The following is a 22,697-nucleotide window of genomic DNA, read 5'->3' on the forward strand; positions in this document are numbered from 1 at the left end:
CAGCCAGAAGCTATGTGCTGCCTGGGCTGGGCCCTTCCAACTACGAGGGTGGGAGTGAGGTGTGGGCTGGGCAGGATACAATTAATTGGTAGGTGCCCACACGGCAGATAAATTTGTCTGGTGGGCTGGATCTGGCCTATGGGCTGTATTTTGCCCGCCCTGATTAAGTTAATTAGTATTTTTACTAAAGAGCTATACTTGAAAGTACGAAGTATTATCACAGGAAAACAGTTTTGAAATGATCTTTGCACAGAAAAGTTCTCAGTAAAACAAAACAAAGTGTGCACCCCTCCATACCACTGAATCTAAAATTGGAATGATTAAATATTTCGATATTTTCCTCATAACTCAGAAAATGAAATCAGCCAAATACAGATTTTAGCATTGGAGATAAAAGTTTATCCATCCAAATTTCATATAGATTTTTAATTTAAGAATATACCGCCTGTGAATGCAACTGACAGTTACCTAACAGACATTTTAAAGATGCCATTATAGTTTGTCTGGCTGATTATCTTCTGACTATAGTACCTAAGTAGATCTTGACTTGATGGGCTACAATGATTCAGATGGATCCGTTTCTGGCTTGTCAATGGTGCCTGCATTATTCTAGCAGATAGAGGGCTTGATCCTGTACTCCTTACTTGGAAAAACAAAGCTTATTGACTAACAGGCATTTGCCTGAATAAGGCACTGAGGATCAGATGGCATAACAGCTCTTTAATCAGGTATGTTATCTGTTAATTATCGCCTTGACAGACCTTCTAGCACCTTTTAAGCAAGTCAGTATAGTCTAGGAAGAAAAGAGCATTCTTTAAAAAAAACAACAACTCCTGATGACATTTTTTCCATCACTGGATGATCCCTCAAAAAAACTTACTTTTGTATTCTGGCTACTATTCTGAAGGAGCCTGTGAAATTTTTATGTTCCACCATTTGGGTCAACAGTAAAGGAGTCATTTTCTAGATCTGTTGAAGAGATGCATCAAATCTAAACCCTTTTTCATTTCTGAAGGGTTCAGAATTAAACTCCTATAAAAAAACTGTCTCAGGGGCATCTTTTCTAGTTGTAGTTCAGATAAAGCTAAATCCCCATAATATTTCCAATCTTTTTCATCAGATATCACAAGAACAACTCATCAAAATTTCATCACAACTAAATCCAAACCCAAATCTTAGTCCCAAAACAGAATTTACCTCAGATGTAACCTCATATCTAGTACAGATCTAAATTTCACCTTCTTAGATCATCTCTCTTTTCTGTATCACAATCACATTGAGTGCTGTTGAGAATCTCCAGGAATACTTTGTTTCAGACACTCCACAAAGTTAAGGTTACACTCAAACATATATTAACATTAACCTTCTCCATGTTTCCTAGTGTTACAAAAATGGCCAGCCCCCTACTATTGTCTCCCTGCTCACACCCAATGCTTTCCTATTTTGAGTTTGAGAAGGCTCTTCCCTAATCCAAACCTTATTTGATCAATCAAGAATCAGACACGTGCTGTTCTCAAGTCTGGGTAGTGATATGAGAGAGGATATTGTAACCATACTCTTCTCCGGAGTTTTGCTCCCAGATATTTATAATGCTTAGTGATGAGCAAAGCCATCCCTAGGGGTGTGCAGGACCCAGGGCATATCAGCCCATGTGGCGCTGAGGGGGCAAGTGGCTGGAGTGTGGAGCTGGGGGGGAGGAGCGAGTGGCCAGAACACAGAACTAGTGGTGCACGATGGCCATGGCAGGGCCTGTGTGGCACCGTCCACGGGGACCCCCAAAGCTCAGGGTCCAATTCCCCCCCACTCAGGGATGGCCCTGGCAAAGAGATAGATCAAGCTCGCTACCAAAGTTTCAGATTCCCCAAGAATATGTTACTAGCTTCGAGGTCACTGATAATGACCTCCATATCACTTCATATTCACTTAAAAGGAATGCCTAGAGTGCTGGGCATTTCTAGTTTTGCTTAGTCTATATACCCCATCACAGAACTGTAAGCTGTTTTATCATCACATATAATTCCCAGAAGCAAAACCCTTTTAAAAGGAAAGCTTGTAAAGAGGTATACAAATAAATTAAGGTTCTTAACACAGGGGTGGGCAAAATATGGCCCATGGACCAGATCTGGCCTGCCAAGTGATTCTACCTGGCCGATGGTAGGTCCCTCAGTTTCACCTGGCCCAGACACAGGAGGCTGCCCCTGGGCATGGAGGTACTACTTGGTGCTTAGCACAGCCCTCCCTATACCTGTGCACAAGTGTCAGGTACTTTGGGGCTGTAGTCTGTGGGACTGAGTGGTCGGGTGATGGGGCAGGGGCAACGCAGCAGCCAGACTCGCCTTCCTGGAAGCCCCTGCAGTGGCAGCTTGCTCTCGCCCTGACACTCCAGATACCACTGCCAGTGTCTTTGCTGCCACTGCTGGACCTGGCCCCACTGCCCAGGCATCCTGACCCATTTGCTTCACACCCACCACTGGGGGCACTAGACACAGTGGGCGAGCAGGTGGGCAGTGTCTCCATGGACACTGTGGGCAGGGCGCAGTAGGCCAGGCAGATGGGATGGGGCCATGGGTAGATGGGACTGGAGCTGGGGCAGGATCGCAGGGCAGCGACAGTGTGGGGCCAGGGCCGGGGCACCAGCGCCCTTCACAGGGATGTGCAGGGATTGTGGCTCTGCCTCAGGCCTGTGCTGCTACCGCCTGCAGCCCCATTACATCCACCAGGCTGAGCACACCCTGCCTTTGGGGGTCCCAGGCCTGTCTCCATGGAGATCCCACCCACCTCCCTGCTCACCTGCTCCATCTGGTGCCCCTGACAGTAGGTGTAGGGCACATAAGCCTGGGGGTCGATAGGATCAATTTGCATTCCCCACCCCACCATGTCAGCCAGTGTAAACACTCTGTTTCCCCTAGCGCCCGCTGGCATAACAAGGAGTAATGGGCACAAGCTGATGGAGAGGAGGTATAGATTGGACATCCGCAAAAACTACTTCACAGTTAGGGCGGCTAGGAGCTGGAACCAACTTCCAAGGGAAGTGGTGCTGGCCCCTACCCTGGGGGTCTTTAAGAAGAGGCTGGATGCCTACCTGGCTGGACTCGTTTGAGTCCCATTTCTCTTTTTGGGGTTTTTTGTTGTTCTCCCGCCCTGGCGGGGGGTCGGGCTAGAAGATCTACTAGGTCCCTTCCGACCCTTAATCTATGAATCTATGAAGGGGGTCCAAGGCCAAGTAAGCACCCTCCCCAGCCCTCAACAGCTCACTAAAACTCCTTAAGTGGCCCTCCAGTCCAAATAATTGCCCTTCCCTGCCTTAAACAGAACACTGCTCTTCTAATTAAAAAAAACTTAAAAGCAGGAAAAAGATGCCCAAGTATTTGTAAATATGGAAATGTAGAGCTAAGGTAGCCCAGATCAGTCTTAGATCTTTCACAGCATTCCTGACAACTATAAAGGTAAATCCTGTATATGGATATGACATGTAGACCATATCACCACTGGGCAATATCTTCAATTGTCAACCCTGCCCCACTGCGTTCCTCACCATAGGGGCAAACTTTGCCCTTCCCCACCCCAACTATGAGCCCTCCTCCCCATAGACTTACTTGCAGGCAGCTGGGAGAGCTGCTCTCCAGGGGACGCCATGTGCATGTGTGTATATGCACATACTGCCCCCTGCGTCCTGCTCCCCCCAGCCCCAAGCAGCCCTTTGCAGGCTGAAATTCTGCCAGCCTGCAAAGGGAAACCTGTGGTTTCTCTTGCTTTTCTTCTTTAAAGGAGAAAATTTGCGTTTTTCCATGGCAACTGGAAAACCTGGATCCTTGCTTATATCTCACTGGGCCTGCTTCTGTGTTAGTGCCGAAGCCAGTCCTCATACAAAATGAAAGTATGAACTGAATGCTGCTCTAATCTGTATCGGCTGCCATAGTTTCTGGCAGACCACGCAAAGACCACTGAGGTGCAGGATACATTTGCACTGCTGGAGTGGTAGAAAAATTCCTCCTTGTAGGGACTAATTTGCACATGAAGGTTTCACTTGCTTATAACAGACACTTGACAGTAACCATCAGGTGTCTACTGCATATTCTATGTGCCATTTGGCTCAGGGAACATGACAGAACATATATCTGCACCATCCTGTAATCACTACTGAGACAATTCTCCCATCATAAAGTCAATGGATATTTTGCATGTGTTGACACTTCAGGACTTGGTCCCAAGAAATTTGAATTTAGAATGTTTCAGTAAAGTTAGGAGTATAAAGAACAGCACCAGCCCACTGCGACTGTATCTTCAGCTCTTTACTGATGTTTTAGGATTCCCTTCTTCCAAAACTAAGCTAATCCTCAGCTCCTTTTAGGACAACATAACCAATATTTAAAGTATGTAGTAGATTTTTACCTCTCTTGCATCGGTGGGAGTTGTATCCAGCTGTTAAACCTGGGATCGTATCGGCTGACAAAGTTTGTACTGTGTTTCCCTGTAAAGATAGATTATTTTGATAGTGGTTTATTTCATGTATTTAGCATCACTATTGTATAAGCTGCTATTATATTTTACAAGTTGGCAGATTTTACGATGGGCTTATCTTTATAATACTAAATAATCTCAGTATATGCACAATGATAATTCAAGTAATTGGGTACTACCTTATTTGGTTTAGCAAGTGTCAATGGCATAAGTAAGAATGTGTAAAGATTCTTCTTCCTCTCTGTAATATGAAGTTTGAGACTTGTATTTAAAATAGATGTCCCAGTGTTTTCAACTCTGCCATAATTCATTACACAATACCAAGTTCTATCCCAAGAAGGGGCTTCTTCATGACATCTTTATGCCTGGAGGATTTTGTGGCTGGTTGAAAAATCATAGGTAGAACCTGTACTTTTTCCTCCCTACTTCATTTCTATTTGGAGCAGTGTAAAAGTTTTGCTTAAATAACCAGGACCTACACAAACCATAAGCATAAACTGTACAGCCTTTACATTAAGTTTATTCTATCTTCCTCTGATATAAGTTAGTAGAAGGTATACTTGTGCATTGAGGGGAGAATATACTGCCAGAGTCTTATTCAATGTGTGTTAGCTAAAAATGGGAAACATGAGCAACATAAGCCAGTTAACTAGCTTATCCCTGCTGTCAAGCCCCAGAATTGTATTCATGTTTTCATGATATTAAGAACTGCAGATTATTTTACATGCAGATTGACAACAAAGCAAGAAGACTGAAGCAAAGAGTACATGGTAATTTCTGTGTAACACCTGAGACTTCAACACATGAGGGTCTCTGAAAAAGAAACCTTTGTTTATGTACGTGTGACTAAAAAATTGAATTAGAGGCTCCAAAAGACAGCTGAATAACTTAGCCACGTATGTCACCATTATATAAACGGTCAGCAGATATTGTACAGGGCAAATATTTTACATTGTCAAAACATCTGTAGTGTTGACACCCTCTGCCACACACCTCTTATGTACACATGCCACAAGCTAAGTTAGTAAAATAGTTAGATCATACATAAGAAAAAAATATATACACAAGAGAGTTTTTTATTCAAAATACTTAAGGTCACATTCTACATAGAAATATGTTGATGACTCCTTCTGAAAGCAATCTTATTTTCTCTACTGTATATGAGCATGCTGCTTGCTGAAAGAATTGGGGTAGGCAGCTGCTGAATAGTATAGTAGTTTCTATCAGATCCAGGTCTTCAGGTTCCTTATTTAGGATGAGGTCCTGTTGGGCCAGGCAACGCCTTAACTCACTGATTTCAGAAAGGCCAGGAATTTACCTATTGTCTCTCCCTCAGTCCCTACAAGCTATGAAGAAAAAAAGCAGATGAAATTTAGGGGCAACAATGCAACAATCAGGAAAAATACCAGGGCAGGGGCGGGTCCATGTCATATTAGTTGCAGTTCTCTTTTTTTAGTTTATTTGTTTATATATTCAATGCTACAAGGGAATGGAAATATAGCGTGTCCATACATAAGCGCAAAGGCTGCTCTAATACACTGTAATTACAGTGCATTGGAGCAGACTCAATTAATCAACTCTGCTGGAATGTGGTAATTGCTGTGCTCCAGCTAACCTCCACGTCTCATGTATCAGCATCCCCATGCTTCAAAGTGGCCTTGGAGACGCTTTATCTAAAGCTCATCAAAAAGCTTTAGATAAAGCACTCCCACCACCATTTTGAAGCACAGAGATGCTTATACACAAGATGCTGCAGGTACTCTAATTCAAGCGTTCCTCGCCCCACCACCTCCCCAGCACATGTATAGACACCTATAGATCAGTGTCTAGTATATACTGAATACAAGCATCAGCTTCCATTTTGGATGGTTCTAATACTGTTATAAATATTGCAAACCAAAGACCTCTTCATTTACTGTGTCCTTAGAGCTCTTTAATGGTATTATGGTAGTGGGAGGGATGTGGCCCAGCTGCAGGGCAGCAGAGTGGAGCCGAGAAGGGTCACGCCCCACCCCCCCCGGCTCCTACTTGGCCCAGCCCACCCAGGAAGCCACGCGACTGGAGCCACCTGGCACGTGAGACAGGGAAGAGGGGGAACCAATCTCATCTCCTTCTATGACCAAGTGACATCACCTGGATAAGGGAGAGCAGATTGATGTTATATATCTTGATTTTTAAAAAGCCTTCAATCTGGTATCCCATGATCATCTCACAGAAAAACTGGCCAACTGCGGCCTCAGCTACATCACAGTCCAATGGCTGGGGAACTGGCTCTAAGGTTGCACCTGGAGAGTGGTAGTTGACAAAAATAAATCATTGTGGTGCGCCGTGACCAGTGGGTCCCCCAAGGTTTGTCCTTGGGCCTATACTCTTGAACATCTTTATTAATGATGTGGACATTGGTATCAGAAGCAGACTGGCCAAGTTCGCCGATGACACCAAACTTTGGGGTATAGCGTCCACACCTGAGGACAGATGGTGATCCAGGCTGACCATGACAGTGTCAGAAAATGGGCAGACGAAAACCTGATCGTGTTCAACACCAAAAAATACAAGGTACTCCACCTTGGAAAGAAAAACTCACAGCATGCTTATAGGCTCAGCAGTGCTACACTTGCTAGCAACGTGGCCGAAAGGGACTTGGGGGTCATGACTGACAACAAGATGAATATGAGCCACCAATGTGATGTCGCAGCTGGTAAAGCGAGCAAAACTCTGGCTTGCATCCATAGATGCTTCTCAAGCAAATCCCAGGATGTCATCCTTCCACTGTACTCGGCCTTGTTGAGGCTGCAGCTGGAGTACTGCATCCAGTTCTGGGCTCCACAATTTAAAAAGCATGTGGAGAAGCTTGAGAGAGTCCAGGGGAGAGCCACACACATGATCAAAGGGCAGGAAAACAGGTCTTATGATGAGAGGTTAAGAGCTATGGGATGCTTCAGCCTGGAAAAGCGCAGGCTCGGGGGGGGGGACCTGGTGGCAGCCTATAAGTATATGAGGAAGGGGTGTACATCAGGATCTGGGGGAAAGTTTGTTCACCAGAGCGCCCCAAGGGATGACAAGGTCAAACAGTCCCAAACTCCTCCAAGACTGTTTTAGGCAGGACATAAGGAAGAACTTCTTTACTGTCTGAGTCCCCAAGGCCTGGAACATATTGCCACCAGAGGTGGTGCAAGCACCTACTCTGGAACTCCTTTAAGAGACATTTGGACGTTTATCTTGCCTGGATCCTTTGACCCCAGCTGACTTCTGGCCCCTGGGGAAGGGAGCTGGACTTGATGATCTCCCAAGGTCCCTTCCAGCCCTAATATCTATGAAATCTATGTAATTATAGCTTTTTAGTTTTTACTTTAGACATCCCTGATTTGGGAGAGGGAGGGTGGACTTCTTAATGCACTAAGCACTAGTGTAAGTAGAAGGATGTTTATAAAACTCAGCATAACAGGCTCCACTGTTGATCTTCCAAAATATTCTTGGAACACAGTTTAGAAGAAATGCATTATTTTGTTTTGCATATCAGTCTGGAAGTATGCATGTCAGGAAGCACTTCTCCCTACACAGAAACTTCAAACAGTAAAGTGAGTAGAGGGAAGCCAGATGAGGTAAATCAGTGCAAGGGATGACAGGGTAGCAGTTTCTCCTTCCACCCACACCAAATCCTCCAAGAAGGCTTTCAACCTTTATTCTGTAGGTTATTAGGGACAGTGCTAGCTGTGTTGTTGGGGAACAGCACCATTCTATAACACATGCCTTCATGACCACCATATATATTCAATGGTAATCCCATCAACATTTACAGGCCTTCTTTGTAGCTGATTCCAAATAGCCATTAGAGGAGGTAGTAGTGAGAAACTGCACCCCCCCACCCCCATGATCTCTGGGTGGAGAGAAGCCCAAAGATCATTGTGGAGGGTCCATGGATTCTTTGTAGAAACTTTACAGGATTTGTAAGTTATCTCCTGGTTTGGTGGCTTATGCCAATAGTGGCCAGGTTTTTCCCAATGTAAAGGGAGTACCTTTCTAATTAAAAAAAACAGCTTTAAAGTCCTAGTTTTGATTCACATGAAAAGCACTCAACAAATTCTCACTTATAAATGCAGTCTCTTTAGTACTCTGGCAGGTCAATTACAGTCACACCTATTTTAATTCCCTTTTACACAGCCAGAATGATAGAAAAGGGCCTTAGAATAAATGTAATTGGGAGAATAGTGTGCGTTGTTATGAAATGCCCCATTTATTTTAAATCAGTTCAAAGAAACAAGTCCAGCAGTTAGACAAAGTACTCATGGTATTCGTGTTTTCCTGATGCATAAGATACATCTTTATTAGAGTATGGAGATCATCAATATTGGTGATCACCCAATTTCGTTATTCCCATAAACCATTTATTTGATATTTATATGGAATGATTATCTGAATCCTATGAGTTCCAGGCTCAGTGCCTTATATCTGGGGAAGCCCTTCCGGCTCTAATAGTTGATTCAGATATCCTTAGCCTTAAGGTACTGAGAAAGATGGTATAAATCTCTAAATACAGACAGAAGATCTGGGTTCATATGCCTCTGCCACTGATTTCATTCCTGTTCCAGTCACTTAATCTTTGTGACTCAGTTTCCACTCAAAATGTGGGTAATTACACTTCCTGTACTCTTTATTTAGAATAACTATCCTTTAATAAACCCTTTGGAGAAGGGACTGTGTCTTACTATGGTACAGACATATATATAGTCATATAGGATACATGCAAATGTTCAATTCAACTGGTTGAAGTTCAGCCACTTAGTTTAAGCCATTTGAAATTCAACCGGTAAAAGCATTACATATGTGCAAAGGGCTGCCTGCGTGCCCTGCAGACAGCCTGCACTGCAGACAACACCCAGCCAGGAGGCTCCAGAGCCTGCATCCCAGCATGCCTTGTCAGCTAGAAAGAGGTGACAGCAGCCCAGGGGATGATAAGTCAGGGATGATTGGCTTGTGGTCCCAAGAGACCACCCCATCCTCCTCACAACTTTCCCTGACAGCTGTCAGGCTGTCACACAGCAGACCCAGAGTGGGTCTGTGTCTTTTGAAGCTGGGGCTATGGCTGGGGTTGGGGGCTTTGACCACAGGCAGCTAGGCTGTTCCCCTACCGCCGCAGACACAGTTGGGGCTCTGGTCATGGTGGGGGAGGCACTTTCCCTGATGTGCTGGTGGAGCTCTGGCCACAGGAAGCTCTTCCACAGCAGCCAGAGCTCAGAGCACTAAGCCCTATTGGGGTGGGGAAGCATTTAACCCAATGCCACACTTCACAGCCCTTCTCCCACATCCAAGTCAATTGGGGCCTGTATTGGGTTGCAGACATGGCACACATTAAACCCTGCACTTAAATGCTTCAAGCTTTGGGGCTTCAATTTACCTACGAGGAGTGTGGGGGGTAGATTTCTCCACCACCTCTCCACATTTGCAGTCCTATGTGTGGGGCCACTAGCTCAGGGTTTAATGTGCCACAAGGGAGATTCCCCCTGCAAGATTTGACAGCTCTTTGCTTCCAGCCCCCACAACCAGAATGGGGGTGCAAACAAAGGACTCTGAAGGGCTGAATCTCCAACCCCTTCCTTCCTTCCCACCCCACAGAACATTAAACTGCACACTTTGGCTAGGGACAGACATTACACATAAACCAGTTTAAGTGATCAGAAACTGGTTTAAACCTGTAACAGAACAGATGTTCAATGCACATAAACCAGTTTGAAAATGTCTGAAACGAGTCTGAGATAAACCTGGTTGAATGTAGTATCATACTTAACTGATTTGGCTCAAACTGGTTTATACAATGTCTGTCCCAAACCCCTTACTGGTTTAAGTTGTATCAGACTCCCCCAGAATGCCAGAATGCTTTGGGCTGGCTGGGGCTCTCTGCTCCATAGCAGATCTGGCCACTCCCATCTCCTCCATGGCTGCAACTTGGCACAGACCTGCAGGCACAGCAGGGTCTGCTGGCTTCCCTGTGCCCCCCTTTCCACCCCCTCTCAGCACTCACTGCTTAAGCAGAGATCCCTTCCTTTCTGCCACAGCAGGGACTGTAGCCAGCATGTGGTTTGCTAGTTAATGCCGAGACCTGTTTGGGTGTGTGTCTCTCTCTCCAAATTCACTGGGACAGGAAGACAAAATAGTGAGTGCTTAGGGGCTTTGGAGCTAATCAACAGGTCAGCTGGTAAGCTGTTTAAAGAAGTCTGAAGTAATGTGGACAGAGGCTATTGTTTTGCTAATTGAGTGATAAGGATTGTTATCAGCACCTGCCTGCCCCACCCCCCGCCGTGCTGGCTTGCTTCCCTGTCAATTTGCTCCAGATATTATGAGGGAGGGAGACTGAAAAGCTCCGTATCACCCCATCTTGCTTCAGATTACTAGGATGGGGTTGGGGGCTGGCAACACTCCTGCCCCTTGAACAGCCATCAGGGAAACGCTTGGGACAGTGCAGGCAGACATCCCTAAAGAGAGAGTCCTGCTGGGGTCTGGCCACACCCCCCTCAGCTCAGCTCCCTGCAGAAGGGAACGGAGGGCTGCTCTAGCACTTCCTGGGGTCTGTCCTGAGCCACTGCAGGCATGTCCCTGCATTTCTGGGATGTCTGTCTGGGTCACAAACTGATTTAGCCTAGCCAAGTTAAACTAACCTGTAAAGATTGAAACAATTCAGGCTCAGGCTTTTTGAATGTCTGTCCCTAGCCCTTCAGCCACACACACGGTAGGGGGGTAGGAGCTAAGGAGAAAAGCTGGACATTCCTAGCCCCTCAGCTGTTATTGGTGCAGCCTGAGACACAGAGCATCTCCCCTGGGCAGTGGGCGGGAGCAAGGCATGCTGAAGTGGGCACTGCAGTGGCTCTAATTGTCACCACTGGGCACTACAGTGGCTCTAATTGATTGGGGTGGTATACAAATGTTCATTCAAACGCTTGAACCCCAGTCAATTTAGATTTCAGCCTAGTCCCATGTGGTCGAGATTTCCATCACGTCTGCATATTTTTAACCATTTGAAGCCCTATGCCTGTTTGTACACAGAACATTTGAACTGGTAGAAATTATTTCACCAGTAGACATGTAATGTTTGTATGCATTTACATATACATAGTGCCTAGCACAATGGGGCCCCAATCTCAGATGGGGACAATGGATATTACTCTATTATTATTATTATTATTATTAATAATAATAATGTGACATCTTCTGCTGAATATATAAGAGATCCTACAATAAGTGCTTAAGAGTTTTTCTCCTAAGACATTTAGTGATTTTTTTTAACTACACCGGAAACATGCTTATAGAGTGGACTAGATTGTTTGTCTCTGATTTTAGGAAGTGAACAGATGTAACAATTTTCTATAATTTGGTTTAGTGCAGATGCTGAAATGGGGCATTCACAATAAAATATATGCAGTGTATGTAATTTCAGCTGGATCTTCTGGTGTTTTAAAGTAAAAATGTGTACCTGCAAGCTGTTTTATAGTTTCTCAGTCATAATTATCTCTGTTACACAGACTGCTACAACTACAACTGTTTCTTCATGTGCAAGCTTTTTAACATTGCCCTGACAATTTTGTGAATTTTGCAAGGCACAGTATTCTCCTTTTGTTTTGCTCAGAAGCCTGTTAAATTGTTTAATTTCTCTTTTCAGTAAATTTATGGAGTAATCAAATCAAAAGAAGGTAGCAGCAGATAATCTATATGGGAAGCTCTTGTACAAGACTAGAAAAAAGGACTAGTGTAAGAGTCTAGGAGTCTAGATAATTAACACATTAACAACTTTAGCTGCAAGTATCTTGTTTAACAAGAGAGAAAGCATTCATTTACTGCAGCCACATTATGATGTTATGACTGGAAGGGGGCTGGGAACAGGGGCTAAAATTCTTAACAGCTGTTGCCTTGTATCTGCCTTTGAAAGAGTTTGTTCTGTTGCCTGTGGCTTTCCTCAGGGGATAAGGGAACTGGTGAATGATGGAGAAGCTAAAGCTCCAGATATTTATTGTGTCGTTGCTGAGACATAACTGGTCTTGACTAGTTCAACAATTGAATCAAGGATCTTCAAAATTATTCAGCAACTGCTGCATCACTTGATGCTTTAGATAGCATTAAAAGAGATCAGGGTGAGAATCTGTCTGTCTGTCTATGTACGTACCATTAGGATTCCATTGGTCTTCTCCTCCCAATACGAACAAGAAGTTTTCAACTTCCACAACACAGTGATGGGCACTATTATATGGCATAACTGCAAATAAAACAAGCATTCTTTGTCAAGCTGTGTTTTAGCACACTGGTTATTTAAATTATTAACTTTAACAATGGTACAAAAAATAGCCCTCAAAACTGGAACTGAATAGCTACAAAATAATAAGGAATACATTATTCCAAATATGTGAATTATAAGCAGCTAAAATCCAGTGGTTTAATATTAGTTTAATGTAATTCAATCTTATAAATTACTGAATAACCGGGTTACATAAATTCTGCTTTCTTACTTTCTATACACCTGTCCGACTTGCACATGTATATCATTCTAAAAATAAGACACACCAAAATGGGTGAAGCTGTGATATTTGCCTGAAAATAAAACAGAGGATGCTAGGAAACATTTTAACACCTCAGCCCAGCTTTGTTCTGTTGGCAATGTTTCCACAAGAAGAGTCAGTGTGTTCAGTAGCTTTCTATTACACAGCAATGAACAAGCTGCATTTCCATACAGTTTTAAGTTTTTAAATTAAGGTCCTGCTGATTTAATGCCTTCTCCAAATGTATACGCTTAATTTCCTGTACAATGTCATTAGCAGCACAATCACACATTTTCTATTCATCTAATCAGGAAGCCCTTTGTTAAGAAAGATCAAAACTGTGGTAATAGGTTTACAATATCCTTCTTTGGACATAGTAGAATTATTTTTTATAAAATCACAACATTGTTTTTTATGTTCATTTACAGTTTCTTCAGCATGAGCTGAAGTAAAAAAATATGCTGTTTATATACATAATATGTACTGTACTGTGCTATGCAACATTACTGTAATATCATATGGTAAATGTAAACTTACACAGCATCAGTTATCATACCTCACACAATAGTTTTGGCCCAGTGACACCAGTAGGAAAAATGATGTCCTTGTTCAGCTCATCATATGGGCACCTTAAATCTAGGTGAGGACAAATGGGGAGGTGATGTGCATGTACAGGCAGGGAACTTATTGCTTGACACGGATCAACAGAGCACTTAGGAAACCAGTGCAGTGGGAAATCAATATGACTCAGGGCCAGCTCTTACTTTGTGCTCTTTTGCCAATGCCAGAAAAGGCAGCCTATCTCACACTTGGATTATTTTGGGTGATATATCTCTCATTTCATTTGTTTTATTATCTTTTATTTTTCTCAGACTGCAGTTGTGCAGTATAGCATATGCAAATAATAATAAAAAGAAATATGCACAGCTTTGTTATTTAGGACACATTTTCTTAAAGATCAAGTGGGCTCATTTAAGCTTCTTACTGAAGTTTTTGCCAAGGCAATGATGAATAAGCAAGGTACATTTTTAGTTTCCAGTAAAGGTCGAATATCATTTTCATAGTCTGTGCTCTTACAAGTCATATAAGTGAAGCAATTCTTAAATTAGGCTGGTTTAGTGGAAATGGATTAATTAATGTTATTTGCTACTGGTAAATTTTATGTAATCAAGTAACTGGGACTACACTTTCTACTATATATAGCTTCCTAGCACAATGAAAGGCTTCAAAGAGTAGATATTTTGATGTCTTATGAATCACTGTGCAGTAGTTCTCCCAAATACAAATAATTATCCTGTTCTTTAAATCTCAGTAACTTTTTCCCCATTTTAAACCTCACCTGATAAACTAGGCTTCAACTATTTCATTGTAATGCAGCGTGGGATGCAAGACAAGATAGTGTCTCCAGAGGACACTGGGTGATCTCTTTTGAATGCTGAGTGCGGGTGTTTCTTGCCCTAAATGCTAATCAGATACTCTCCAGTTCCAGTAGGCAGGGTCATCAGTTCTTAGCCACTCTGCAACTGTTATTTTTTTAATTTAGGATTAAGCCAATGATTTGAATCCATGACCACGGCCCGTGACTCTCTTGTCCTCGTATACAGCAGTTATCAACAAGCGCAATGCCCACACAGTACACATACATATTTGTTGCCCTTTGGTTTTTATTTTTGCAAATGCTTTGTTTATCCTCCACATTGGTAGGGTCAGTAGAGAAAAAACAATATTTTAAGCTTGTCTGCCATTCTCATACATATAAACTATCATGTATCTATTAAGATTCCCTTTCAGGAGGATAATATAAATCTAATAAAATAAATAACTAAATAAACCTGGAATGATAAGGGTTTAATTCTGCCCCTACATAACTCAGTGGAAAAATTCCCACTGGGACAGGATTGGGCCTAATGACCCCAAACCCTGTCATCACCATTTCAATGGTTATTCAGAACAAAATTACCAGAAAGTTTATATAAGGAAAGGCTGCAGGATCAGGCCCAAAGTGAAAAGATGACCACAATGAGGCACTACACTAATTCTGTTGTGTCCTCCGTCTCCTATGGCATTAGGGGCATAGTTCTGCTTTCCAAGCCACATGTATCTTGACAGCAATATTGCAGTTTACAAGCTCCTCGTGGGCTCAGTGTGTATTTTCTAATCTATGGAGGGTAGAAAAACAGTTAAGATCTGAGAGGAATTTTTTTTTGCACTAGAATTGCAAAATCCTCAATGTTCCATTATTTACACTTGGGCATTTTCAGTGTTCCTTGTCATTTTGTATTATGCTTATGAGCAAGAACTATGGGAATAAACAGATTTTACAGGGGAGAAATAAAGCTTTAATTTTAAATTGTAACTTTTTACAAACAAATGCTTTATTGTTATGTGAGATGTAGTTTTTCATACTGAAGAATCAAAATTGGTGGAACTGGTCAGCCTCTAATAGTAGCGGTACTATTGGAATCATCGACTTGCAAAAGTGTAACTAGGGAAGAATTGGGCCTCCCACATAGCCTGGCTGAACAGACCACAGCTTTTATTAATTCTGTAGCAGTCCTTTTGCCTGCTGATTTATTTTAACATTAGTCTGAGACCTTCTCGTCTTTAAATTTCAACTCAAGGAAACACCTGCTTGCCCCACAGAAAGGGTATTTGAAGAGAAGTTTGTACGCTACGCTCAAACACAGCCCAGTGTGAGTTTTTAGCGTGTCAGTCAGTGAGTTAGAGGGAAAGGGTAAAGAGAAGCTAATCAGGATGAAATGAGATTAAAGGCTGTCTAATTTTACAGCAACTGTGATCCATCAGCCACTGTGAAAGTGACAGTGGAAATGAATGATGGAGACAGACAGGTGGGGCTGTACATTTCACTGATTTATCCTCAAATGCACTGGGCCTTATTTTATTGAGTGAACATGACCGCATTTATCATGACTGTCATCTAAACCCACTTCCCTCCATTTAAAAAGGTCACTTTACTAGGAGGGAGTTGGATAGAGGCACTTTCAAAACAGATTTAAAATCTAATAACACATGTTTATAAAACCCTGTGCAAGAATTCTCAACTTTATTAAACGAACTAGTGAAGTTAAGAGAAGTGGCAAAAGACTATTAAAAAGAAGGGCCCTGGTCATCTGAGGAATGTGTTTAGATACCAAGGTGATATGTGCACTAGAAATATCCTAGACAGACAGATACAAATAGATTAGACAGAATAAGCAGAAATCATTTCCTTTAACCCACACTCTCTTCAAAACTCTGTCAGCCTCAGGTCAACATAATCAGGCTTTTTTGGACCAAGGGTGACAGTGAGTTCAAGAAGCCCCCTCTCATCTTGCAGCCCCCTTCCAATTCAATTAGTGGAGGGTCTGCCCTGGAGTGTCAGCTACTGTCACGGGGGTAAGAAGCAATTTCTCAGGCAGGCATGTACCAAACTTATTCACAGCTTTTTGGTCAAAATCAACATCTTGAACTAAACCCAAAAACATCCTGGAAATCAGCAGAGATGAATGATACCGTGTGCTTCCCAAGAGCTGCTTCACAAAACAAAGGCATTTGTCTGCTGCATTTTGCATGAGCTGATGTTCCTGGAATGGTTTTCAGATGTATTTCCCGATACAAAACAATACAGGAAATTGTAGTGATTGGACCCAAGGCAGAACACACTGAATAAGCCAAACACAAGATGACAACGGTACAGATACAAAGAAACAGCCTATACCAATGGTGTTCAACCTCCGGTCTGTGGCTTAGATCAACCTTGCAGGGCTGTGTCATCTGGGCCACAGGGCTCCCCACAGGTCTAAAAATTTGGCAGTGAGGGAGCAGTAACAGCATTAATTGCTCCCAGAACTGTGGCAAAAGACCCAGGGCCAGTACATGGGGCCTTTTTTTTCCCTATACAGTGGGGGTGGAGAGGTTGACCGTCACTGGCCTACACCTTCATAGCCAAGCATAAACAGAATACACCACTTCTGGCCAAACATGCTACAAGGCCATCACATAGCACTGGAAACAGAACAGCAGCCCTACCCTAGTAGTCTGTGTCACAATAAAGCATCTGTCCACTCCTCAAACTGCTTCCCCGATCCAATTTTTTTTGCATAAAGCCTCAGTCAGATATCTTGCTCCAAGACGCAGTCCCTGATTAGCCACTGAAGCAACCCAGACAAGTACTACCTCTGCCTGCTCTTCCCACCTCATTTTCCTCTGCCTGTCCCATCATCATTTTATCTTCGACCAGTGCAGCAAAGGAATAGGAGGGCACTACCCAAACCATAGAATCATAGGGTTGAAAGGACCTCAGGGGTCATCTGGCCAACTCCCTGCATGAAAAAAGGAATGCTATCCCTAAAGAATTCAGTCCCGTGCTGACCCAGTCTCCTGTTGAAAACCTCCAATGAATGAGATCCCACAACCTTCCTTGGCAGCTTCTTCTGTTGTCCTTCTGTTCTGAAAGTGAAGATTTTTTTCTGAGATTTTATTTAAATCGACTTTGCTGCTGTTTAGACCTATTGCTTTATGAGTTGCCCTTTGCAGTGAGGGAAAACAGTTTTTCTCCTTCCTGGTGACAGTCTTTCTTATATTTGAAAACTGTCCCCCCTTAATCTCCTTGTCTCCAGGCTAATTATACCTTTGCTGTCTCAACTTTTCCTTGTTCAGCTTGCCTTCCAACCCCTTTATCATTTTTGTAACTTGCTTCTGGACCCTCTCCATCTTTTCCACATCTTTCTTAAAATGTGGAGCCCAGAACACACCAAATGCATTAGCTGAGGCCCGACCATGGCCAAGTCAAGTGATACTATCATCTCCTGTGTCTTACTTCTTTTGATGCAGCTCTAAACTCTAATGGCTTTTTTTGCAACTACATCACATTACTGACTTAAGTTGAGTCTGTGATCCACCAAAGCCAGCTGGTCCTTCTCAATAATGCTAGTGCTCAGACAATTATCTCCCGTTCTGTATTTGTACATAAGGTCATTCTTACATAGCATACGTTTGTTACATTGGAGTTTTCTCTTTCTCTCCTTCCTAGAAGACTGAGATCTGAGATACATACACACACAAACCATTACCTTTCCTTCTTAGCACGTGTTCTGCTAACAAAGAGGCAGACAGGCAGCCTGAATCCGGCAATGATACCTGCTAAAACCCCCATCAGAAGCTATACTGGACTCAGGTACTTGATATAGACAGACTCTATTTAGATTTGTCTTTTTAGATTTTATCTAAAAATCTATTTAGATTTTTCATTGGCCATAACAGTTCAATTGAATAGGATATGGCAGGTAGTGGGTATGAGGCACAGAAACCATTTTTTCACCAGCTGCATAGCACTTCAACACTGTGTGCCCCACATCAGTCACATTTGTTATTTGTTGTAGTTCATGAGCAGACAATCAAGACTTGTATAGATGAAGGAGGAGAAGAAAGTTTTTCAAAAGTTACCAGGCCACTAATAGAGGACAACAAAAGACAAGAACAAACACCTTTCCAGAACATGGCCTGTTAGCTGGATAATATTCTTCACCCAAATCATGGGAAACTCAATAGTTCCATCAGCTATTAGTCTTCTGGGAAACAGACTAATAAAGCAGTTCTACCAGTTAAATAGCATGAGTAAGGGCAAACTAAAAGCTCAGAAGACTATGGTTTCATCTGCTTCTGAACCATCTCCTAAGGCTGGAACCAGATCCAGAACTGGTCACATTATTTCTTGTATGTAAAATACCAGATACTGCCTTTTCTTCTCGTTACAAATCATTTGCATAATGACTACTTTTCACGAGTATATTTACTATCTGCCATCATTCAACAAAGAATTTATATGAAGAACTGCCAGCCTATGAATTGTGTGTGAACTGTTCGTTTTGAATGGTACCTATTTATTGTTTGCATTGCATGACTGATTGCACAAAGCATGGGAGACAAAATTCCATCTCCAGTGAAGCCCATGGGAGTTTACAGCACTGACCTCAGCTGAGCCAGGATTTCACCCTATGGTATTTTCTTATCACCAGAAAATGAATTAAATTTTAAAGAGGAGAATAACAAATGGAAAAGAACATATACCTTTTCTTACAGATTTAGTCTAACTGAACAGCTATTTTGAATTTGACTACATATCTGTAACTTGTTTTTCCACCTTTCAACTAGATCCCAACTTTCAAGTGTGATCTACTACATGAGCTGAGTTAGAAATTCCTTGGGCCAATCCAATGGCAGTCACAGCAGGCAACAAATCCTAAACTGATCAAGACAAATCATTATTTACTCAGTTGCTGAAGCTAGCCACACCAGTATCAAAATTTCCAGGCGCAGCATAGAGAAGAGCTCTTTCAACTTAGTGGAAGACTCAGCAGTCCTTTTGCTTCATAGTGACCGATGCATCAACTAATCCTATCTTAACTCCATTCCAAAACTTGCACGTAGGAATTCACTTTTATTAGGTCTGCATTTAGGGTACAGGACATCTTCTGAATGAGGCTGCAACTAACAAACATAACATCACTACCCAACTACCTTGATTCACTTCAGGCTGAACTGAGGCCATTTAGTGGCATGGGAACAAACAAAACCCAAGATTCACAAAGAGCATACAGGATACGTTATCTGTTTAGTAACCTCTAGTTCAGTAGTGCTCAACCTTTGGCTCTGCGGGTCAGATGAGTGGCAGGGGCCTCACCTGTGGGCCAGATTGGACCCTTTGTGCCCAATAAGCAGGCTGATCATGACCAGTGAAAGCTCTCAATGAGTCCATATCAGCTGGAGGCAGCAAAAACGTTCATTGTGCAATATTCTGCCCATTGTAATGTTACATGAGTGATACTTTGTCTCAGTTGCCTATATTATAATGCATACTCTAGCCTGGAGTTATGATCTCTAAATTAGAACCCAACATATATCTCTGGAGATGACATAGGCTCACAGGTAACAGTCCTATGATGAAACATTCCTGTGTGACATTTTGCACAATCAAATCTCCTCATGGAAGAAAATGATAAGTGGTCCCTGATGGAATGAAGCCACAGCACAACGAGAATGTCACGAAGAAATATTATGTTGATCCACTGGAGATTGCTGGACCCCTCAAGATAGCCGTTCAAGGCTGTACATTTCTTCTTCTAGTAGAATCAAGATCAGACCCTCTACTACAGTGGTAATACACTGATGCCCAATTGCCTGCTCTCAAGTAGGTTTCTTTTAGATGTCTGTTCTTGGCTCAATTTCCATTTGCACCTCAAATTTGCTAAACTCAAAGGTCACTCTGGTGTCCCCAGAGGCTTACCGTTCCAGCCACAAACTCCAGCTGCAAGTACAAACTTCTCCCTTCCCTGCAAGCACAAACTCTAGGAGGATTCTCCTTGTTAGACAGGTAGTGAGTAGGAATTTCCACACAAAAGTTAAACCCACAGTCTCTTCTCACAAGTTTGCCCATCTCCATTCTTTCAAGCACACTACTTCAAATCCTAATGTTTGCTTAATCCTTGCCTATTAACAGGCTTTTCTTATATCTCATGGAAACCAGTGCTGCTGTTCTTCCCACAAGCACTGAAAACTTTCTAGGTGTGGCCCAACATAAGACTTCTGAAATTTTCAGGATCTGGATAGGGATTAGGGCTGTGCGGAAGAGCATCGTTCACTTTGACATCCGTTTCAACGGAGCTGTGTTTCATTTTGAGTTTTGTTTTGTTTCAAAAGCACTGTTGCATTTTGTTTTCTCAAAACTGGTTTTCTGTTTTGATGTTGTTTTGACATTTCACCCACCCAGCACTGGAAAGATTGGTGTTGCCACTGGCCCCGCTCGCAGCACCATCTTCCTGTCATCTGGCAGGCAGGTTGGGGGCTTGCCTGCGCCCCGGGAGGAGTCTGGCACAGCCCCCACAGCCCTCCTGGCGAGTCCCTGCAAGAGCTGATATGCCCCAGGCCCCATACCAGAGCTGGCCCAAGGAGGGTGTGGGGCCTGGTGCAAATCAGCTCATGTGGGGACTGCCTGCACTCCAGGTGCACTGGAGCAGTGTCAGGTCCCTGCATGAGTTGATATGCCCCGGGACCCATACCAGAGCCAGCCCAAGGAGGGTGTGGGGCCTGCGGCAAATCAGCTTATGCAGGTACCCTTCCCCACCCCAGGATTGAAGAGGCAGCGGGTCCCCACAAGAGAAGATATGCTCTGGGCCCCGTACTGGGGCCAGCCCGAGAAGGGTGCAGGGCCCTGTGCAAATCAGTTTGTGTGGGGACCTGCCCTCACCCCCATCTCGGGGCAGGGCCAGGTCCCCACACAAGCTGATTTGCCCCGGGCTTGCCTGCTGCTGGTCCCAGGTGGCAGCACCAGCCTCCTGTGAACTGGGAGGCAGATCAGGGGCTGCAACCCCAGGAGAAGTCCAGCACAGCCCTCCTGGGCATACGGGCAGGCTCTGATCTGCCTGCTGGATGACAGGAGGCTGCTGCTGCCAGCACTGAAGCCAAGTAAGTCTGGCTTCGAAACTCGAAACATTTCAAAACTTTCAAAATGTTTTGAGTGCCCTTCTTTCATTTCAAAGCTTTTTCAAAGGCTTTTGTTTCATTTCGATTGCACTGTTTTGAGCTTGAAATGCATCGAAACAGCTTCAAAACAAAACGCAGGCTGAAATTTTGCACAGCCCTAATACGGATGGCAGGTGCCACAGGTCCCTCACATAAACACTGGCATATTTTCAGAATGGTCCTTGCATTCACTGCATTTTTCAGTGATGATCCAAAAGACAACTTTTACAGTTGTGCTGCTATGAAGTTTTGGACTACTCCTATGGCATGTAGTAGGATTCTAATTAAAGGAAGCATGCCAGTAGGCATCTCTCTTATGAGCAGCAGAAACACAGCTGAAGACAGCTTCCTTCTGCAAAGGTACATACTGGAAGGGTACCTGATGCAATTTCAGAGTGACCCAAGCTTTCAAGGCTTGTGTAAATCATGTCAGTGGTGGGTGTCAGGGAGGAAAGGACACTCCATCAATGCTCTTCCCACCTACCTATTGATGCACTTTAGAACCAAAATGTTCACCAGTGATGCTCCTCCAGACTTGTCCTGAGTAGCCACTCTGGAGCCCTCCATCTCTGGTGCATCTGTGAGTGGCTACTAGTGGTAAGTCCAGAGTAGCCACATGGGTGAACTTAAGGCTCTGAAGCACATCAGTGGATGTGAGCGAGCAGGGCATGCTCAATGCCATCCTCCTCACAATCCATTACTGACACAATATAAACAAGCTTACAGAGTGTAAGAAAAATGTGTTCTTGATTTTATAGACCTCTCAGCTAGGGACAGACATTCAAAAAGCTTAAGCCTGAATCGAGTCACATTTTGCAGGTTAGTCTAAGCTGTGCAGCTTAAACGGATTAATAACTGCACAGACTTTCTCTGTTAAATCAAGAAATGCAGGCATGTGCCTGCAGTGGCTCAAGCCATAAGCTGGGGAGCGCTAGAGCATGCCTGCCAGCCACTGCCAAAGGGGAGGGAGAGAAACGCCCTCCAAGGCTCTCATCCCTTCCTGCTGGAGTGCAGGGGGCATGGCCAGGCACCAGCTGGGGGGAGCAGGGGAGGAGCTGCTGCCAAACTAACGTGTAGGGATGGGAAAAAAGTCCTTCTCTGAAGCAAGCATATATTGAACACAGCAATTTGCAAAGCATACAACAGAGATTTGAGAGCAGAAAGCCTCTCTCTTCTGTGCTCTCAAGGACATGC

General features: G+C 43.5%; 1 protein-coding gene across 1 annotated transcript in view; it reads right to left on the reverse strand.

Moving 5' to 3' along the window:
- Nucleotides 1–22,697, reverse strand: part of KLHL14 (kelch like family member 14) — a gene marked incomplete at its 5' end in the record, with an annotated part of 109,509 nt that overhangs the window by 33,356 nt on the left and 53,456 nt on the right. The window contains 2 exons of the mRNA XM_019518943.1: nt 4,393–4,471; nt 12,614–12,703. Of these exons, the coding sequence (XP_019374488.1) occupies nt 4,393–4,471; nt 12,614–12,703 (169 nt within the window). The remainder of the gene's footprint in view (nt 1–4,392; nt 4,472–12,613; nt 12,704–22,697) is intronic.

The sequence above is a fragment of the Gavialis gangeticus genome, unplaced genomic scaffold (assembly GCF_001723915.1).
Source record: "Gavialis gangeticus isolate Ggan-Ray unplaced genomic scaffold, GavGan_comp1, whole genome shotgun sequence".
In the NCBI taxonomy this organism is placed as follows: domain Eukaryota; kingdom Metazoa; phylum Chordata; order Crocodylia; family Gavialidae; genus Gavialis; species Gavialis gangeticus.